General features: G+C 49.7%; 2 protein-coding genes across 9 annotated transcripts in view; both read right to left on the bottom strand.

Annotated features, from left to right (window-relative positions):
• PLEKHA1 (pleckstrin homology domain containing A1) overlaps nt 1–7948 on the bottom strand; it is a 42545-nt gene extending 34597 nt beyond the window's left edge. Inside the window, exon 1 of the mRNA XM_078593355.1 lies at nt 7847–7948. The gene's annotated coding sequence lies outside the window, so the exon portion shown is untranslated. The remainder of the gene's footprint in view (nt 1–7846) is intronic.
• A 3123-nt stretch (nt 7949–11071) lies between these two features.
• The window catches only part of LOC144717739 (arylamine N-acetyltransferase 2-like), a 30151-nt gene continuing 21734 nt past the window's right edge, over nt 11072–19488 (bottom strand). For 7 of the 8 annotated variants that reach the window (XM_078593349.1, XM_078593348.1, XM_078593350.1 and 4 more), the window contains 4 exons: nt 17179–17385; nt 16632–16756; nt 13893–14178; nt 11072–11805 (listed from right to left, as the gene is read on the bottom strand). In XM_078593349.1, coding sequence (XP_078449475.1) covers nt 11425–11805; nt 13893–14178; nt 16632–16756; nt 17179–17349 — 963 coding nt within the window. In that variant the 5' untranslated portion in view covers nt 17350–17385 and the 3' untranslated portion in view covers nt 11072–11424. The remainder of the gene's footprint in view (nt 11806–13892; nt 14179–16631; nt 16757–17178; nt 17386–19488) is intronic. The other variant, XM_078593351.1, reaches the window with a different exon arrangement.

The following is a 19488-nucleotide window of genomic DNA, read 5'->3' as shown; positions in this document are numbered from 1 at the left end:
TAACCCCATCATCAGTACAAAAGCAGTACTGTAAGAGGCATTCATAGTCTAATTTGAGTAACGTGATACTCAAGATCATTTAACATCTAGATGCAATGCGTTTCAATTGATATTAAATTACAAAGTTGTCCTAATTGTTTATATAATGTAGCAATAGACAGACCATGATGAAGAAGATAAAAGCAAAGAGAGTTGCACATTTGGAATTACACCGAGAAGGGAAACGGTGGTGCTACAGCAACGGAGCAACTCCGCCAGCGCTGCTGTCCCCCCCTCGCAACCCCCCACACGAACGCACACACACCCCCTCTAAACGCACACACACACGCACCCACGTAGGGTCTCGTGGGGGGGTCACCTGGCACCCTGGGTTTTTACCCGAGGGCCCCCTCGTGGGGACGTCCCACGGTTTCCCAGTGCCAGGAGATTGGCCGACCTCCCCCCCCAGGCCGAATTGCACTGCGGCCACGTGAATTAGCTTAAAATGGTATGGTCACGACGGGCTCACCGAGCAAGCCGGAGTGAGAACACAACCAGCACAGGGGAATAAGGCCTTGGAGGAGCAAAGCTCCCAGCGAGCGACGCGCGAGAGCATGTGGGAGGGAAACTCCTGAACGGCCTAGAAAGGCAAAGGGGGCAGCAGCGAGCGAGAGCACGAGGAGGAGGAGGGCGAGCACGCAGACGATGGGCGAAGGCGCGCCGGCGACGCCGTACCAGGTAGGGGGGCATTGGATGGAAATTTCTGGGCCGGGACGACGTTGAGTATTGAAAGATAGGCACCCGATTGGCTGGGAGGGCAACAGAACTTGACCAGGGATTTTTGAACGGGGAAGAGATAAGAGGAGGGAAGAGGAGAAACGTTAGGCAGTCCTCCTCGAGCCAGCCAGCGACCCCATCGGACTTCCAGCTGCTCGTAGCGTCCGAGGGACGCTGGCAGCTACAACTCAAACCAGGCCGAGACCTCTCGGACCCTCCGACTCCCATCGCGTCCGTGGGATACCGTGAGTACGTCCGAGGGGTGAAGAATAGCGCGAGGGTTCCCCGAGGGTTTGGATAGAGATTGGTGGGACACTGCTCGCTGGGTATTTTGCTCTGGGTCACGCGGGGTTTCGGGCAAGCCAGTAATAAACTTGAGCACAGAGCAACGATGCCGCGTGGTGTTGGTGTGTGTGGGTAGAGCGTAGGGGTGGTGTGAGTACGTGCGTACGTGTGACGATCGGCGTGTATTCAATCATAAACGATCGCTGACGTTCGTGTGCATGTTTGAACAGCTGATTAACGCGCAAATATTATCATCAATACGATCGTCATTGTGCCCGGTGCTTGCGCTTGCGTGCGTATTTACACAGCGCGCTTTACGCAGTGTGTCCGCAGAGCGACGATCGCATTAAGGGTGTTGGCGTGGTGCGTAATTCGAGCGTGCGAGTGAGGCTGCGTAGTAACTCATTGACTGCGCCCGCGTCCACGCAGCCACCGCGCAATTTTTAGCACAAGCCGTGGCCGTCGTCCTCACCCGCGTGCCTGCACGAGCGCGTGCGGGAAAGTAGCCACCTGGGCATTAATGATGTTCATACGGCGATTTTTAGCGCGAGGCGTGGTGAGCAGCGTGCAACTGCACGGGTACGCGCGTGCAAGTAGCCACCTCGGGATTAGTGGTGGTGTACGTGGGGAGTGTGTGGGATAACCCGAGGCGGAGGGGAGCCAGCCACTAGCCATGTCCCACAGAGAGGATGCTGGTGCAGGGGGGCCGATCACCTGATCGGCGGCAGCCCGGCAGGGAGGAGAGGAGGAAGGGGGAGAGGAGGGGAGCATCAGCCCCCACAAAACACACATTTCGGGTAACAAATCAGAGACATCGCATTAGTCTTCATCCAGCAGGAGATAGAGAATGGCTGATGATGAGTGAGATGAGACAGGACTCACTCTGGAGGATCTAGATCTCAGCTGCGTTTATGGTTTAAATTAATACGTTAATTTATCATTTCAAAATAAATGAGATTCTTCTTCTTCTTGTTCGTCCATCAAAGTTGATGATGACCAAGGCACGTTTGTCATTATGTTGGGTTTTGATGAGTGCGCAAATGGCTGAAGAGGCCAATCCGAGCCCGGAATTCCCTGTGGCACACTGGACAGGTCAGGGAGGATGCAGAGCTCTGAGGTGCAGCCACACGTCCTTCCTTGGTAGATTTGCGCTGCTGCCTCTTCAAGATGGCACAGGAGCGTCTCCTACTCTCACAGAGGACTGCACCGTCCTGTACTTTTCTTCTCCAGGCAGGTCGGTCCTGTGCTAGGGATTCCCAGCTTTTAAGGTCGAATCCAAAGCTCTTCAAGGAAGCTTTCAGGGTGTCCTTGTAGCGCTTTTTGGGGCCACCTTGTGCTCGCTTGCCATTCCTCAGCTCGCCAAAGAAGACTTGTTTTGGAAGTCTCGCGTAGGGCATTCTGGTCACGTGGCCAGTCCATCTAAGCTGTTCCTTCGCAAGCAAGGTGTAGATGCTGGGGATATTTGCCTTGCTGAGGACTTCCGTGTCAGGGATTCTGTCTTGCCACTTGATCCTCAGCAGTTTCCTCAGACAGCTCAAGTGGAAATGATTCAATTTCTTGGCATGGCGCTGGTAAACTGTCCAGGCTTCGCACCCATACAGAAGAGTTGGTAAGACAACAGCCCGGTAGACCTTCAGTTTTGTCTCCTGCTTGATGCCAGTCCTTTCCCATACCGAGTCACGTAGACGTCCAAAGGCTGCACTGGCCTTAACAATCCTGATGTTAACTTCATCATCTATGTGCACAGCGCGAGATAGTGTACTACCAAGGTAAGTAAACTTGTCAACGGCTGAAAGCTTTTGCCCATTCACAAAGATGGTTGGCTCAGTGTAGGGTTTCCCAGGAGCAGGTTGGTATAGGACTTCAGTCTTCTTTGTGCTGATTGTTAGGCCGAAGTTGTTGCAGGCTGAGGAGAGGTGGTCCATACTGTCCTGTAGATGTTTATTTGAGTCAGCAGCCAGAGCACAGTCATCAGCAAACAAAAGTTCTCGAACAGTGATTTCCTCCACTCGAGTTTTGGCTTGCATCCTCCGCAGATTGAATAGCCCACCGTCAAAACGGTAGATGAAGTTAATCCCAGTGTTGTGGTTCTGGAATGAGTCTTGCAGCATGGCAGAAAACACCATGCTGAAGAGCGTTGGCGCTAAAACGCAGCCTTGCTTCACCCCGTTTGTGATTGGGAACGGACCAGAGAGTTCTTGCTGGTCTCTGACGCTGGCCATCATGCCATCATGGAGTTTGCGCACAATGCCAATGAACTTGTCTGGACACCCAAACTTGGCCATGATTTTCCATAGGCCCTCCCGGCTGACTGTGTCGAATGCTTTTGTTAGATCAACGAAAGCCATATATAGATCAACATTTTGTTCTTGGCATTTCTCCTGTAACTGCCGGGCAGTAAATACCATGTCAGTGGTTCCGCGGTCTTTTCTGAAACCACACTGACTCTCAGGTAGCAGACCCTGGTCTAGGTGGACAATTAGGCGGTTCAGAAGGATTCTTGCCAAGATTTTGCCAGCGACTGATAGTATGGAGATGCCTCTATGGTTGTCGCAGTCCTGCCGATTGCCTTTCCTTTTATATAGATTGATTATAGTAGTGTCCTTGAACTCCTTGGGAACAGCTTCTAATTCCCACAGAGACTGGAAGAAGTCGGTCAGTTTCTCAACTAAGCGAGGCCCTCCAGCCTTGTAGATTTCTGCTGGAATGGCATCGGACCCTGGAGCTCTGCCTGACGAGAGGAGTGTTATGGCTTTGCTGGTTTCCTCAATGGATGGTAGAACAGCCAGGGACTGGTTTATTTCAACTTGAGGCAGTCTCGCAATTGCTTCCTCATTTATGCATGATGGCCGGTTGAGGACCGCGCTGTAGTGTTCGACCCATCTTGCAAGTATTTTGTGCTTCTCCGTGAGGAGTGTTGTTCCATTTGAATTCAGGAGAGATGAAGTTCCTGAGTGTTGCGGACCATAGAACTGCTTGAGTGCATAATAGAGGCACTTGGTGTTGTTACTGTCAGCGTAGGATTGGATCTCCTCGGCTTTTACGCACAGCCAGGCGTCTTGCATGACTCTGAGTCTCTGCTGGACAATCCTGCGAATGTTGAGGAAGGCAGTTTTCTTTAAACTTGAGCTGCTGTCATTCAGATATGCTTTATGCAGGCGGTGTTTTTCGTCAAGGAGTGCTCGGATTTCTGCATCGTTCTCATCAAACCAATCTTGATGTGTACGTAATGGAACACCAAGTGATTCAAGGGCTGTAGAATGCAGCACGGTCTTGAGAGCAGTCCAGTCTGCCTCAGCGTCTGTATGCTCGAAGCTTAGAGACTCCAGGTGATGATCTAGAGCCTCAACAAAGGCCAGTCTGGTGTGTTCCTGTTGTAGGCGAGTGATGTTAAGACGCTTGACGCGTCTATTTCCTTGTGGGCGTCTGGGAGGCTTAATCCGGATGTTCAGTTTGGAGATGATGAGACGATGGTCAGTCCAACATTCAGCACCGCACATTGCCTTGGTCACCCTGACATCGTGCCGGTCGCTCCTCCTCATGATGACGTAGTCAATCAAGTGCCAGTGGTGTGAACGAGGATGCATCCATGATGTTTTCTTGCGCTTTGGTAGTTGGAATATCGTGTTGGTGATGAGCAGGTCAAACTCAGAGCATGTTTTCAGCAGTAGAAGACCGTTGCTGTTACATTTTCCAATGCCATGTGCACCTATGACTCCATTCCATGATTGATGGTCACTTCCAACTCTGGCGTTGAAATCACCCAGTATCAGGAGTTTGTCCGAGCTGGCTGTGGCAGCAATAATGACTTCCAGGTCATTATAAAACTTGGATTTGACCTCGTCAGAGTTGGTCATGGTAGGGGCATAGGCACTGATGATGGTGGCCACCTTTTTACCCAATAGGTGGAGCTGTAAGGTCATTAAACGGTCGTTTATCCCCTTGGGTTGGCTTGCCAATTGGTTGACCAGGTGGTTTTTTACTGCAAAACCAACACCAGCATCACGTCTCTCCTCCTGGCCTCGTCCGCTCCAGAAGAATGTGTAACCTGCACCCACTTCAGTCACTTGCCCAGTATCGGCCAGTCGGGTCTCACTATGGGCAGCAACATCCACATTGTATCTGGCGAGCTCTCTCCCCACGAGGGCGGTGCGTCTCTCAGGTCTTTTTGATCCAGATGTGTCCATCAAAGTGCGCACATTCCAGGCGCCAACAGTGAGTGGTATCACTTTGGTCTTTTTCATTTTATTTGTTTTTGTTTTTCGACCGCAAGTATGGGATCCCGCCAGCTGCGGTAGGCTGGCCAGGATGTTTTGAAGCAGACAATGTTTAGGGTACCTTTTCTAACCCTTTCCTCACTACGGAGGTGAGCAGTGCGATCCTGAAAAGGGCTGCTCAGTCACTCAGGGTGCTGCCGGACTTCACTGCTGCTTCGGTCCAGTGAGCGAACGACCAATATCCTGAGCCGCCTGCGTGCAGGTTTGCAGCTACAGCTTCCAGCATATCCGTGCCTGCTGCTTCGTCGCTCACCCATCGCCACAGGACTTGGATAATGACGATGGTAAATAAAGTGCCATGACTTGCGCAGAGAACTTGGATTTAAGTGAGGGTGATTTGCGCAGCGTCAACCTCACTCTCTCGACCAGCCGCATCTGTACCCAGTGGCAAGACGTAGTCAAGACGACTGGAGATGGTCCTGGTTGCAGTGGAAGGTCCAAAGACCCGTTTTGGTGGAATTTCCTCCACCAGGGGTTCCACACACCCAGGCTCAGACAAGCTGAGTTTGCCAGGTTAGTTAACCGCCGCCCGGGGTTCGGCGTTGGCAGCTGCTGACTGTACCGACTCACCAGGGATGTTGAGCCTGGTGTGCGCCTACGGTAGCAGCTAGAGGGCCGGGCCAGATGGAACAAGCCTGAGGCACAACTAGCTGGTCAGACACTATCATTTCAAAATAAATGAGATTACATCCCAATTAATGAGATGACATCACTTTCTCGACCTAACTTATTAAATGTAAACAACAACACACTTGGAGCAGAGTTACACGTGCGGTCACCAGCTAAAACACAGTTCATTCCCTCACTGTCATTAAGTCCTTAATTATAACACTTTATAATACCAATTTTGTACATAAGATCATATTTATGATGAATGTGAGCCTCTGCCTCAGACGGAGAGACAAAGCTAATGTGTTTATTATTTCAACCCAAGTGTCAAAGTGCCTGTAAGCCATTGTGCATGACATCCACATCACCACACCCTATATGCGCACTGCATGCATGTGTTTAATAGCCTCATCCAAAGCTAGCGTTTTGTGGCAGTAAACAGAGCAACAGTATACTATATATTGTTTTTTTAAGTGTAATGATTTAACTTTCATCATCGCCCTAACCTGCCAAAAATGCATTTGGACATAGCACTACTGAAAGATGTTAAACCATATTCAAAATCTCGATATTTGACAACCGTCCCCAACAACCGGAAAAGCGTGTGGTCTGGAAAATAATGTAAATGTTGGCTGCGAGAGACAGCACCTTCAAGGCCCCTTCGTATCCCCCCCCCCAACTTCAACGAAAACGTGGAGAGGATCTGAGACCTCCAGGGACAGAAGAAGCCCAACAACACTCGTAGCTCTGGCCAAGATCTGTTGTAATACACACACATACACTTACCAAGTAAGGCCCACTGAGATATATAGCATCTTTTCAGAAGCGACTGACCACAACTAATATCTCAACGAAGTGGCTTATCATATGGATATTTATAGTAGCCAAATACTTTAAACCCATGTTTCTACACGTGGAGAGAAAAAGCAGAGTTCCCTTTAAAAGCTCCACGCGACCACGGGGAGAGAAACACGCAAACTCCAAATATACAGCAGCAGCAGCAGGCATCGTCAGGGTCGGGATCGAACCCACAACCTCTTGCAGATCTAGTGAGATAGTTAACATCTCCTAGCAACCGTGATGATGATGATGAGAGAGAGAGAGCCACGCAAACTCAAAATATACAGCAGCAGCAGGCGTCAGGGTCGGGATCGAACCCACGACCTCCTGCTTACCAGGCGAGGTAGTTAACATCTCCTAGCCACCGTGATGATGATGAGAGAGAGACACGCAAACTCCAAATATACAGAAGCAGGCATCGTCAGGGTCGGGATCGAACCCACGACCTCCTGCAGACGTGGCGAGGTCGTTAACATCTCCCGGCCACCGCGGTGAGACGACCTCGAGCCAGACGGTGGGGGGATGAGATCACGAAGCTCGCAGGTCACAAGTCGACTGTGCAACAGCAGCAGCAGCTGCAGGAGCGAGGCGATGGACGTGCAGACCCCCTTGACCGTGACCTCCCAGCGCGACCCGCTGACCACCCACCCTCAACACGAGGAGACTCCACGCGGGACTTCTGAATTCGTGCCCCACCTCGCCGCACCCCGTGGCGCCGCCACAGCCGCGCTGATGAGTCCCACGGTACGCGCAGGAGCTGCTGCTGCTCTTGTGTAAGAGCCACGCGGGGACGGGACTCTTGCGATGTGATGGAGTGAGCGGGGTGATGGAGTGTTACACTATTAGAGCTATTGGTATAAAAGTGCAATACTGGATCAGGCGAAACTGAGAGTGAGGACCGCCGCCCCCAACGCTCACCTCGCCAATAGCTGCTCGCCCCCCACTCACCGCCCCCCCTCACCTCCCTCGCCCCCCACTCACCTCGCCCCCCACTCACCTCGCCCCCCACTCACCCTCTGCTCACCGCCCCCCACTCACCTCGCCCCCCACTCACCCTCTGCTCACCGCCCCCCACTCACCTCGTGCCGCCGCCGCCGTTTCGCGCCCGGGCGCCTCGCGCCGCTCTCCGAGCGCCCCGCGCCACTCCACTTCCGGTTCAAACGCGCGCGCGGTAATAGTCGGGATGGTCATGCCAGACACAGAGGGATTTCCTCCTCACACGTAGTGTCTCTCACCGCGATGCTCATGCCAGACACAGAAGGATTTCCTCCTCTCACGTGGTGTCTCTCACCGCGATGCTCATGCCATACACAGAGGGATTTCCTCCTCTCACGTGGTGTCTCTCACCGCGATGCTCATGCCATACACAGAGGGATTTCCTCCTCTCACGTGGTGTCTCTCACCGCGATGCTCATGCCATACACAGAGGGATTTCCTCCTCTCACGTGGTGTCTCTCACCGCGATGCTCATGCCATACACAGAAGGATTTCCTCCTCTCACGTGGTGTCTCTCACCGCGATGCTCATGCCATACACAGAGGGATTTCCTCCTCACACGTAGTGTCTCTCACCGCGATGCTCATGCCAGACACAGAAGGATTTCCTCCTCTCACGTGGTGTCTCTCACCGCGATGCTCATGCCATACACAGAGGGATTTCCTCCTCTCACGTGGTGTCTCTCACCGCGATGCTCATGCCATACACAGAGGGATTTCCTCCTCTCACGTGGTGTCTCTCACCGCGATGCTCATGCCAGACACAGAGGGATTTCCTCCTCTCACGTGGTGTCTCTCACCGGGATGGTCATGCCAGACACAGAGGGATTTCCTCCTCTCACGTGGTGTCTCTCACCGCGATGCTCATGCCAGACACAGAGGGATTTCCTCCTCTCACGTGGTGTCTCTCACCGCGATGCTCATGCCAGACAGAGGGATTTCCTCTCACGTGGTGTCTCCCACCGGGATGCTCATGCCAGACACAGAGGGATTTTCTCCTCTCACGTGGTGTCTCCCACCGGGATGCTCATGCCAGACACAGAGGGATTTCCTCCTCTCACGTGGTGTCTCTCACCTGCCGATGTTAGCAGTTATTTCTGACTCTCTGAGTTGCATTGCCAGGTTGGAGGTCTTTGCATTGGCAGATTGGATGTCTTACTCGCACAGTCACCGATGCTCATTTCCCTCGATGTGGCGGAGCCTCTCGTTTTTTCACAATACAATGGCCACCTTCACACCCTCAGGGCACCCTCCGATCTCACAATACTTGACATGCTAATCTCTCTCAATCCAATGGCCACACCCTCAGGGCGCCCACTTACATGCAAATACCATCTCTAGCCCGGCCCACTTACTCTCGGGCTGCACCCATCTCAGGCCTATATAACACCCTGCTTCAGCTGATCTCTCGCTGTATGTTTTTTCACCTGAAGACGATTGCTCGTGTTGCGATCGAAAACGTCGTGATTTTTATTAACAGGACCCTGCGGGGTGGGCTGGTAGGAATAATACTTAGTACCGGTACAGGGATATTGACCGGGTATAGAGGAGTTAAAGAAAAAAATACTGTATTCTAGTGTAACGTTAATTAAAAGTGTTTGTTTTGACAAGAAACGCTGTGAGATTTAAAGACTCGTAGTCTTTCATTTCCAAACGATCACATCTGAGATTAATTGACCACCACCTTCTGCACTAGGCCTCGCGAAGCCTCCCGCACTAGGCCTCGCGAAGCCTGCCGCACTAGGCCTCGCGAAGCCTGCTGCACTAGGCCTCGCGAAGCCTTCTCTGCAGTAGACTTAGCGAAGCCTCTGCAGTAGGCCTCGCGAAGCCTTCCCTGCAGTAGGCCTCGCGAAGCCTTCCCTGCAGTAGGCCTCGCGATGCCTTTTCCGCAGTAGGCCTCGCAAAGCCTGCCGCACTAGGCCTCGCGAAGCCTGCCGCACTAGGCCTCGCGCCATGCTTTTCGTGCACAAATAAGGCGATTAAATGTATCTCGTCTCTGTGTTAATAAATGTATCTTGTCTCTGTGTTAAAAAAAACGTGATGCGTTTCAGTAAAGTAAATTTGAAGCGAAGTTTAAAGTTTCGCCGTGAGGCACCGGAAGCGACGGCCATCTTTTTTAGTTCACAGATCGCAGGGGGAGCGGGCGGCCATCTTGTCGGACAGACGGACGGACACATTAATCTATTGGTGGTCTGGTCCATTTCGTTCCTACCAGTATTATTTCTCTAACTACGTGACTTTGCCGAAAGACCCAACGAGTATGAATTCCTGCAGTCACGAAAGCTTTCAGATGTATTGCATGTTATTAGTACGTCCACCATCTCGTCTGCGTCTCTCATAAGAGGCAGACAGCTCTGCATAACCATCGCTCTCAAGGTGTTGGACTGCTGAGAAGACAATGCTGTTGTGCAATGGTCAGGGCGGGCACTCCCCATCTGTGCTGTGAGCCGGCAGATGGCACGCCATGCTCTCCGGCCTTGAAGAAGTTGATGAGGCATTCTGCAAATGGTAGATGATCTGATGATTAAAGGGGGAAAGAGAACCCCACTAAAGACATATGGATGATGTTAGACCTCAAGAGGAAAGCACCGAGAGAGAAGAGGGGTGATGACACCACCGGCTAGAGGGGCCGACATAATGTAGCACCACAATACCCTCATGAACTGCTTTGCCCCCTGATGCTCCATCGAGATCTCGAAGGTGCGAGGACCTGGGCCTCCTCTTCACTCCCAGGTTGAGGCTCCGCTCTATGGGAACCGGGCTGTGGCCTGCGTAGCCCCTCCACTCTGGAACGCTTTGCCAAAAGTCATCAGGGATTTGGCCTCAATTGAGATTTTTATGACTCCACTTAAACATTCCTATTTAAGAAGGCTTTCATATAATTTTATTGTCATGCTCTTGCCCTCCTTTTATTATTTTAGAAACTGTATTTGTTAGGTGTTTATGCTTATTCCATGTGGAGCGTTTGTCCCACACGATCCCTGGGACGAGAGTAATCAAGAAGGGTGGAGCAAACACTGCACGCTCTGATTGGTTAGGGCATGGGGAGCCAAGACGATTGGCCGGAATGTTCAAAAGGGGAAAGAGCTGGAGGGTTGGATGAGCATCAGTTGGGATGGTTAGGCGAGGTTCGGGTAAGATTGGTGAGGAGTGCGACGAGTGGCATAGCCAGGAAGACGTTAAAAGAGGGAGCGGAGTTTGGGGGGTTGCGGGAGAGAGCGAGAACGATGGTATGGACCCGTGTGTGGAATAAAGACTTTACCTTGCGAACAAAGGAAAGGACCAGTCTTCTTTCACATGGAAGAAGAGCACTTTATAAGTATAATTTATTATTCAATTATTTGAAACATTCAAATTATTGATTGCACCTTGTTCCCTTCTTCTTTTAATGTTCAGTATCTTTTTCATACCCCCACCCGCCCCCATTCGCTGTCTTTATTAGAGAATGGACCGTTTGTACCCGAACATTAACTGTGTGTACCCAAACAAGTTCCAGTTAGGGAATTAAGCCAAACCAGAGGGGCGCAATTTCCAAACCTGCCAACCGTACTGGCATATAGCGTGCCCTTCGTTGTGACTGTTCAAACGTGTTTAATAAAATATATATTGATTGATTGCAGAGCTGGAACAAATAAACGTCCATATTTAATTAATTCCAAGGGTTAAATCTGATCACAGTCTGGAGGGATTATTGCCTCATCTTTTGGCACCAATGGATGTTTGAGAACGACTCCAAAGAGGTCCCTCAACACGATGGGGATCTCTTCATCGGAAAGCTCACGGACGGCTTTGCTCTTCCTGCGGACTCGATGATCCCGTGCCGGAATGACGGTGGTGCTGGTGAGATGTCGGCCCATGTAGGTGACCCAACCTTGAGGCGTGTGAAGGGCGCACAGAGATTTACATACAAACACAGAGCACGGAGAGGTCTGGTGGTACTGGCACATGTCTGAGAAATCCAGAAATTCCCGTGGCTTTGCTTCGAACTTGTAAAGCACTCTCCAGCCCTGATGGTCCTCCACATCAGATGGCTGATTATCCACCTGTGGTCGACATAAAAATGGAGTAAAACTCATTATTATAAAACTGGACAAGTTATGTAAACCAATGAACTATTATAAATTAAAAATATCACGCAGTTTTTTGCATCTATAAAGTACTTAATTGTCATCTCCCAAAAAGAAAAACACTTTGAGTTGCCCAAAAACTTGCATTCAGAGATAGCTGTGTAAAATGAGGTACTCACTCTTGGTGATGGGGATATGGGTGGAACAAATGGCGTTCATATATGGTGAATTTTCTCCGCACCATATGTAGCCAACCATGCTAATCGGAGGTGAAGTTAAGAACCTTAAATCCAGAAAACGTGACGGAGTTTCAATATTACTGTTCAATAATTTATTTTGGTAATCAATTTCTGGCCAGTTGAAGTATGGAGGTGTTTGGGGTCATGGGGAGGTTCTGTGGCTCCAGAGTACGAGAGTCCGATTTAAAATGCAGTCAGCCCTATGCTGCTCTCCATTGCAAAATGAGTGGGAAGATTGATGTTGTTTTACAAAGGATATCTGGCAAAAAGGATTAAGTATTAAGTTGTAAAAACACAATTTTCCAAAATGAACGTAAAATGTTACTTAATGTGCAAACAGGTTTATCTCTATATTCTTTGGGTCTTTCGGTAAAGTCACATAGATAGAAGAAAGAATTATAACCAAAAAAAATGCAAAGTGAATAAAAATTAATAAAAATATCACTCGGTTTCGATCGCAACACAAGCAATCATCATCAGGATAAAAAAAGAGGGGAAAAGCTGCTGAGGCAGGCTGTTTTAAAGGTTTGAAATGGGTGTAGCCCAAGGGTATTAAACGAAGTGGGCGAGGCTAGTGATGTTAATGTGAGAAATTAGCATGTAAATGTAAGATAGGAGAGCTACCTCCACGACGAGGATGCGGAGGTGGCCATTGTATTGTGAGAGATTAGCATGTCAATGTAAGATCGCAGAACCGCCGCCACATCGAGGACACGAGCAACGGTGGCTGTGTTAGTGTGAACCTGTTCATGTAAAATCAGAGAGTCGAAAATAACTGCTAACATCGAAAGGTAGGATGGAAACATCACAGCCAGTTATGACTTAAACTGGTTAATACCATCCTTCCAATGATTACTCAGTTTGTACCCATCTTCTCGGTTGAAATTGCGTCTGTGTCTATATATCTGGATGGCTTCATGAACAAATCTTTGTTGATAGCCAGTGGGTTTGCAGAGTACCTTCATCTTGGAGAAATCAATTTCGTGTGAGCCCACCGCATTAAAACAATGATCAGCCACGGCTGAGGTATTGGTCCTACCCGTGTTTCAGATCTACCTTATGTTAATTAAGACCATGAACAAGATCATTAATAGCAGTGTATACTTGTGACACGTTATCCGCGTTTTTTTCCCTATTTTTGTAATCTACTTTGTATTCTGGGTTCGTTCATGACAATAAAACATATATCAACAGCAGTGGATACCACTCGTGATGTCTTCAACCAGTCGTAGATAAAGCATGGCTCATGATATCAACAACATGCAGTGGACAGAGCAGTACAGAGTACAGTACAGAGTACTCTATTGTGAATACTGTTACACAAGCGCGTAACGTTTTAACGTTGTATTTGACGAGACCAGCATGCACATAACTTCACACGCACGTGGCGATATGTTCATGCTCTCGTGTTCGAATTTGTCACAAAGCCTGTTCTCGTGAACGCCCGGACAGAGGGAACTTCCGTTCACGTCCGCCAGTGGTTCATTGCATCGACGTAATGCTGTCATTTCATTGCATTAAAAGCCATTTTTTTATCATTGAAAATGAAGAAAAACATTTCAAAAATCATTATAAAAATGGTTCAAGAATTGTAACATTAATAGTATCAGGCATACGGTGTGGGGGAGCTATGTACATACTGCTTGGGAAACAGCAGATGCGGTAGTGATTTTTCAGCAATGAAGGCACACACATGTTTCTATTAAAGGTATTAACACTTCATCTTGTATCACTGATATTGAAACATCTGTTTGGAGTCGATATTGATAAAGGTGGCAATTCAATGTGGTGCTGGCGCTGGTGTTTAGGGCTGCGCTGGCGTACGAGTCGGTCCATCCCGTCACCGCCGGCCTCCTCCACCGAGGCCTCCTCCAGGTTCCACCAGCTGGCAGGGCAGTCGCTGCGCAGCCGGAACGTCCCAGACTCCTGCTCGCTCTTCCGCCCACTCTCCATCTCCAGCGGCTCCCGCATGCCGTTCCCAAAGCCAACATCCACCACGAACCTCTCGAGCTGTCGCTCCCCCGACGGAAGCGCCGATGGACACTTCTCCTGTCCGTCCGTTGCACCCAGTGTCACGAGGATAATTAGGTGATCAAACGGTGGGCCATACCTGCGCACATTGCGCACATTGCACAATAGTGGATCAGTAGAGAAATTGCCAAAGGTATTCAGAATTACAACACGATTACAGTTACGTAGGAATTAATCCAAATTGTAGGCAATCACGAGAAGAATAAACAAAAACAATGCTTCACCAAACGAGGTTTAATGACATCAGCTTTGTCGCTGTTCTACAATTGAACCTTATCGCGGGACCCCGGGGTCCCGAATAAACGAAAGTCAGAATCGTAATTAATTGATTTATTTTTGGCGAACCCATCCCACCACGCACGTAAACGCCGCGACCCACCAGGCATGGATCATTCTGTTGTCGTGTCGTCCAAGCGCAGCGAGGATGAATGTGCAGAAGAGCTGAACAAGCGAATGCACTCCATGCTCGTGTATGGGCAGGATCATAAGTCTTATCCAAAGCTTCTCAAACTGCCTACAGGACTTAAGTTCTTTATTTGTCATAACGGTATACATAATATAGTGAAACTGCTCTCTTATCTTAATTATTATTTGTGACCTACCAATATCTGCAGCCAGGAGCAATCGATGACAATCCTATTACTTGCAGATATTTAACAGATGAGATGCGTTGCACCATTAATTCCTCCTGTTTGATAATACTTCTCTTGTCCGTATACATCTGTGCAGATATGTATTTTTTTGTCGTCAAGCCATAGTGCCCACATACCGCTCGTATCAATGCGGATAAGAGGAGCGGCGACCCACTACTCTGAAGAGTAACATTGGTATAAACGCTTGTTACAATATGAACAGCGCATTGAAAACACGTAATATTGTATGTACTGTTTACACAAATCCACACTGAGAAACACAATGATTGACAGAGGGGTGTAAATTTTGTTTGTTTTATAGTATTTAAATAGAGGTACTGCAGGTAAGTAGTTTTCAGTTTTAAAGGCTTAATTTAACAAGACAACACTTGCCACCGTCCTTCAAACCGATTGGTGAAAAGAGCAACGTTTTTGTTTACAGCCTCACTTCTTCTCCCCCTAGTGCTCACGCAGCCCCCCCCCCCTCTCTCTCCCCCCTTGCCTCCCCCTTTCTTACCTATATAACCTCTTGCCACGGCAGCTCTCTCGCCTACTTCAGCATTTTCTTGCTGTGGTTGTTCCACCTGATGAAGATTGCTTGTGTTGCGATAGAAACGTCGTGAATTATTTTATTGTATTTGTACCTACGTGACTTTACCGAAATAACGAAAGAGTATTGATTCCTGCAGTCACGAAAGCTTCAAATCAAGATTATAATATCATGTTTATGCGAGAGCCGGGGGCTTATGGGACCCCGGGGTCTGGCCATAAGGTTCAATTACCAATAAAGTGGTAACTGTTTTCAAGATCAATTACCGATTGCGCAAGTCATGAATTGGTAATCGATACCCGAGGAATCATCAAACTGCACGCCTTGAGCGACTGGTTGGTTGGCGGCAGCCCGAGTCACCGCGTGAGTCATTTGCGCTCGAGCCTCGGTTAACAGGTAGAGGTGCAGCCCTGCAGTGTCCTGCTCACGCCACCACTGGTTGGAAGGGTCTCCACTAGAGGGCGCTATAGAGGCTATGTGAACATTTGTACGGATTGACGGCACACTGGTGCGCGGTAAAAAAAAAAACTAAAGGCACATTTTCGCAATAATTATTTATTTTCCGCGATTTGGAACCCCGGTCAGAAAACCTTGCGAGGTACGTCAAAGTCACTTCTCGTCGAATGTCAGTTCAAATTTTGATTTGACAACGTTTTATGTCACGCTGCACCGGTGTACCGCCAATACGTTGATTTCATCATTTTGATACCCGAGGCATTTTAAATCTGTTGCTCAGAATTCATAAATATATGGTTACCTCACGAACTAGATTTTTTGTTACACAAATTTTACTCAAGACATCGTAGTAAGAAACGGGAGCATAAAATCATCAAAATAGGTTGATTAGAAATGGGGCCCTTGGGGAGAGAGATTACCGTGACAGGTGTGACAGATAGCATCTCAAAGTTAGTGGAGAGCGTTAATGCAGATCTAAAATACCCAGGAATTTAACTTGAAGAGGAAATTCCAGACGTTACACCTGACGAAGTAAACACTGCCCTTCAGAGTATAAACAAAAGGGAAAGGTCCTGAACGAGGTGGTATAACCGGAGACATCATCAACGAAATGGGACCGATTATTAGAAGAAAATTAGTGGGCAAATGTTTACTCACAGGTTACATAACTTAATCATGGAATTATGATGTAATCATTGCTCGATAGACACAAGAGTGATATTACTTAAATAATTACAGATCCATTATTATATCTACACACATTTTGATAGCTGGGAACAGAATAATGGGCAATGTCAACTAGCAATCTATTGTGGCTAGGAGGCAGGCCCCTGTTGTTCCCATCACATTCCCCGGCAGAGAGACAGAAAGAGAGCCTAGTGGCAGGGTCCTCACCGGTGTGTGACGGAGTTGCGTACGCGAGCTGAACACAGGGTCACCTGGAATCCCAGCTGCCGCAGCAGCCAAGAGAAGAGGCCGTTGTTCTCGTAGCAGAAGCCTCCTCGCCGCTCCTTCACAATCTGTCGGCAAGCAACGGCCTTGTCACGCGGCCCGTGTACTTCCACATCTTTTTTGATATTTACCAATATCAACGTTTTAACACCTGAAATGGAAAGCAACTTATAAAGAGGGATCCATGGAATACATATCAAGATATGACTGCAATGTGCCGCATATGAATTTTGCAGAACCACGTTTACACTGAATTTTACGTGTAAAATTTTACGTGTAAAATTCAGTGGCCGAGACAAATGAGAAACGCATTTGTCCCGGAATTTTTTTGTGAGGTATGGCGGAGTTTTCACCTTAGCCACTGTCCTCATGTTGGAAACCAGACAAGGCGGCAGGAAGGGAGCTCGGGGCTACGGGTCAGGTCACGATCTCCCCGCGATGCCGTTCGCGATGCGGTTAACGTCCAATGCACGCGACGTGCCGTCGTCACCTTGCGGTAGATCTTCTCCAGGTCCAGGGTTATGGGCTCCCCACAGTGGATGCTGAGGCTCTCGAACGGCACGGACAGCACGTGGGCACGGTGGAGGGCGCGGAGCGAGGCCGCGCTGGGGGCTGTGCTGCCCACGAAGCGGATCCGCTCCAGGTAAGCGCCAACATCCATGACCGCCCGGAGCAATGCGACCGCTCACGTATAGAACTGAAACGTTCGACAACACTGCTGTATCATCACCACCAGACCATGTGTTTAAATTGAGCAGCACATGGTTTACAAATCCCTAATATTCAGTGTAATGTGGACCTGGATAGGCCCGGACTGGCCTGAGAGCAGTCCGCAGGACAAATGCTTGGTGGGCCGGTCAATTCCGAGGGCTGATGTGTGGGGAAATTTAAAATGTGATATAAATTATTTTTTAAATTAAAATATTTATTATCACCAATGTGTCCGCACGCTTCATTGCTTATTTACACAATCCGTTGGCATTAAGTCCCCATATTTGGGAGCCCCAAAGATTCTTCCTCACCCGCCCCGCATTTGTATTTGGACCCAGCCCAAAGAGGCCAATGAGGATCGCACGGCAAAATCACGTTAGCACTGCACGTCACATCGTAAATCTAGCTACTTGTATACAGTTCGTCTCACAACCCATTAAAAAAAATGAAATGAAAAAAGAATTGCCCATATCCCGAATTTGGGCCGGTATGTTTACAAAATAATGCCCGTGCCGATGTTTAGTCCCAGTCTGCCACTGGACCTGCATATAGAGATTACAAGTTCCATTTAAAACGAACAGCAGAAACAAATTGTCAAAGCAAGTTTAAAAAAAAGAGCAAAAAATATGACAGCACACAGCGTGTGATGAGGAAGAGGGGGCGATTTTTGTGTTCAGCGTGGGGCGTTTGCGCCGAGTCAGGCAGCAGATTCATCATTTGCAGAATGTGGCGATGCCGCTTGGTCGCTTGGCTTGGTTAGTGGACACAGTCTTCAGTGACACGCGTCGCCGTCCATCCGACACCGCGGCTGCAGTATCTGGTCATCGCTTAAGCCCCACCGGTGCAGGTTCTGCTGCACAGAGGAGGCCTTGGCTGGTGAGCTGGGCCCAATCAGGCGCCTAAGATCAAACCCAGGCGGGCGGATCGTCGGCTCATCCACAAGGAATTGGTTCGTGGACGTGCCGATGATGAGAGCCGCTCGTGCCACGGGGTCTCCATTGACTCGTCCCGGCGTGGCGCGTGGAGCCACGGTGGTGCCGGCGGGTCCCGTGAGAGCAGGCGGGCAGCGGGTCCGGCTGAAGAGAGCGACGCACAGCGGTGGATTTGGGTGGGCGCGGCTCTTCTCCGGTGGGGTGCCAGTCCCAGCCTGCCGCCTGGTGTGTGGAGGTGCGACGTTTCTCGGAACTGGCAGCCAATGGAGGGGAGTCGGTCCAAGCGCTCCTGAATTGATGATGACGACGACGACAACAACGCGCATTGTCGAAGCGGGCCGCGCGACGCACGGACAGGCGCACGGTGTCCGCCACCGGTGGCGGGGAGTCGGAGACCGCGGGTGCTGCTGCCCGCACGTGGGCGATGGGAACAACCTCTGTACCACCGTAGGCCCGCGTTGTACCAGATTCACAGCAGCGGATCGAATCCGGAACGTTTGGCATCCAAGCAAAAGCTCGAAATGCGTCCCGAGGCTGGAGGAGGGCGAGAGCCTCCACGTCCCTCGTCACGCACAGGGGCACCGCCACCTCGGGTTCTTCCCCAGGCGAAAGTGTTCACCGCACACACTTTCCACCACCCACTACGTAACAAACAGGCTACATTGTATATGTATAGTCGTGCCAGGACAAGTCGTCACGAGATTATTGTTATTACAAATGTACTAACAATAATCATCAATAAGCAACCCCAAACACAGGACTCGGTATAACGGTTGGAGCCATATTCTGTCATCGCAGACACGAGTCGGCAACACGATTGCAGAACTGACCTTTACCTTTGTTTGACGGTGCCAGACAGTGAGCCCTGGAGGCACACGGGAATTCAGTAAGCCACAGACACACACGAGCTGTCAGCAAGCCATAGCGACAGCCCTTCTAAGGTCATCAAAATTGTCACAATTGACTTCGTATTGCAGTCAGCAAACGCATCGAGGGATTGCTGAACGCTCGCAGCAGAATGCTGGTCCAGCTCTCACCCTGGCCACTCGCTCCCTGTCACGCTGCTGCCGCTGCTGCCGCGGTCACCGTGAACTTCCTCCACCCAGGCTGAGGGCTCAATCCAGAATACGGTGTCGTCCCATCCATACCGAGTTTCA

Source organism: Lampetra planeri, chromosome 4, assembly GCF_965212315.1.
Source record: "Lampetra planeri chromosome 4, kcLamPlan1.2.h2, whole genome shotgun sequence".
NCBI lineage: Eukaryota > Metazoa > Chordata > Hyperoartia > Petromyzontiformes > Petromyzontidae > Lampetra > Lampetra planeri.
The sequence above is the reverse complement of the archived record's forward strand: the minus strand, read 5'-3'. Positions and strand labels throughout refer to the sequence as shown.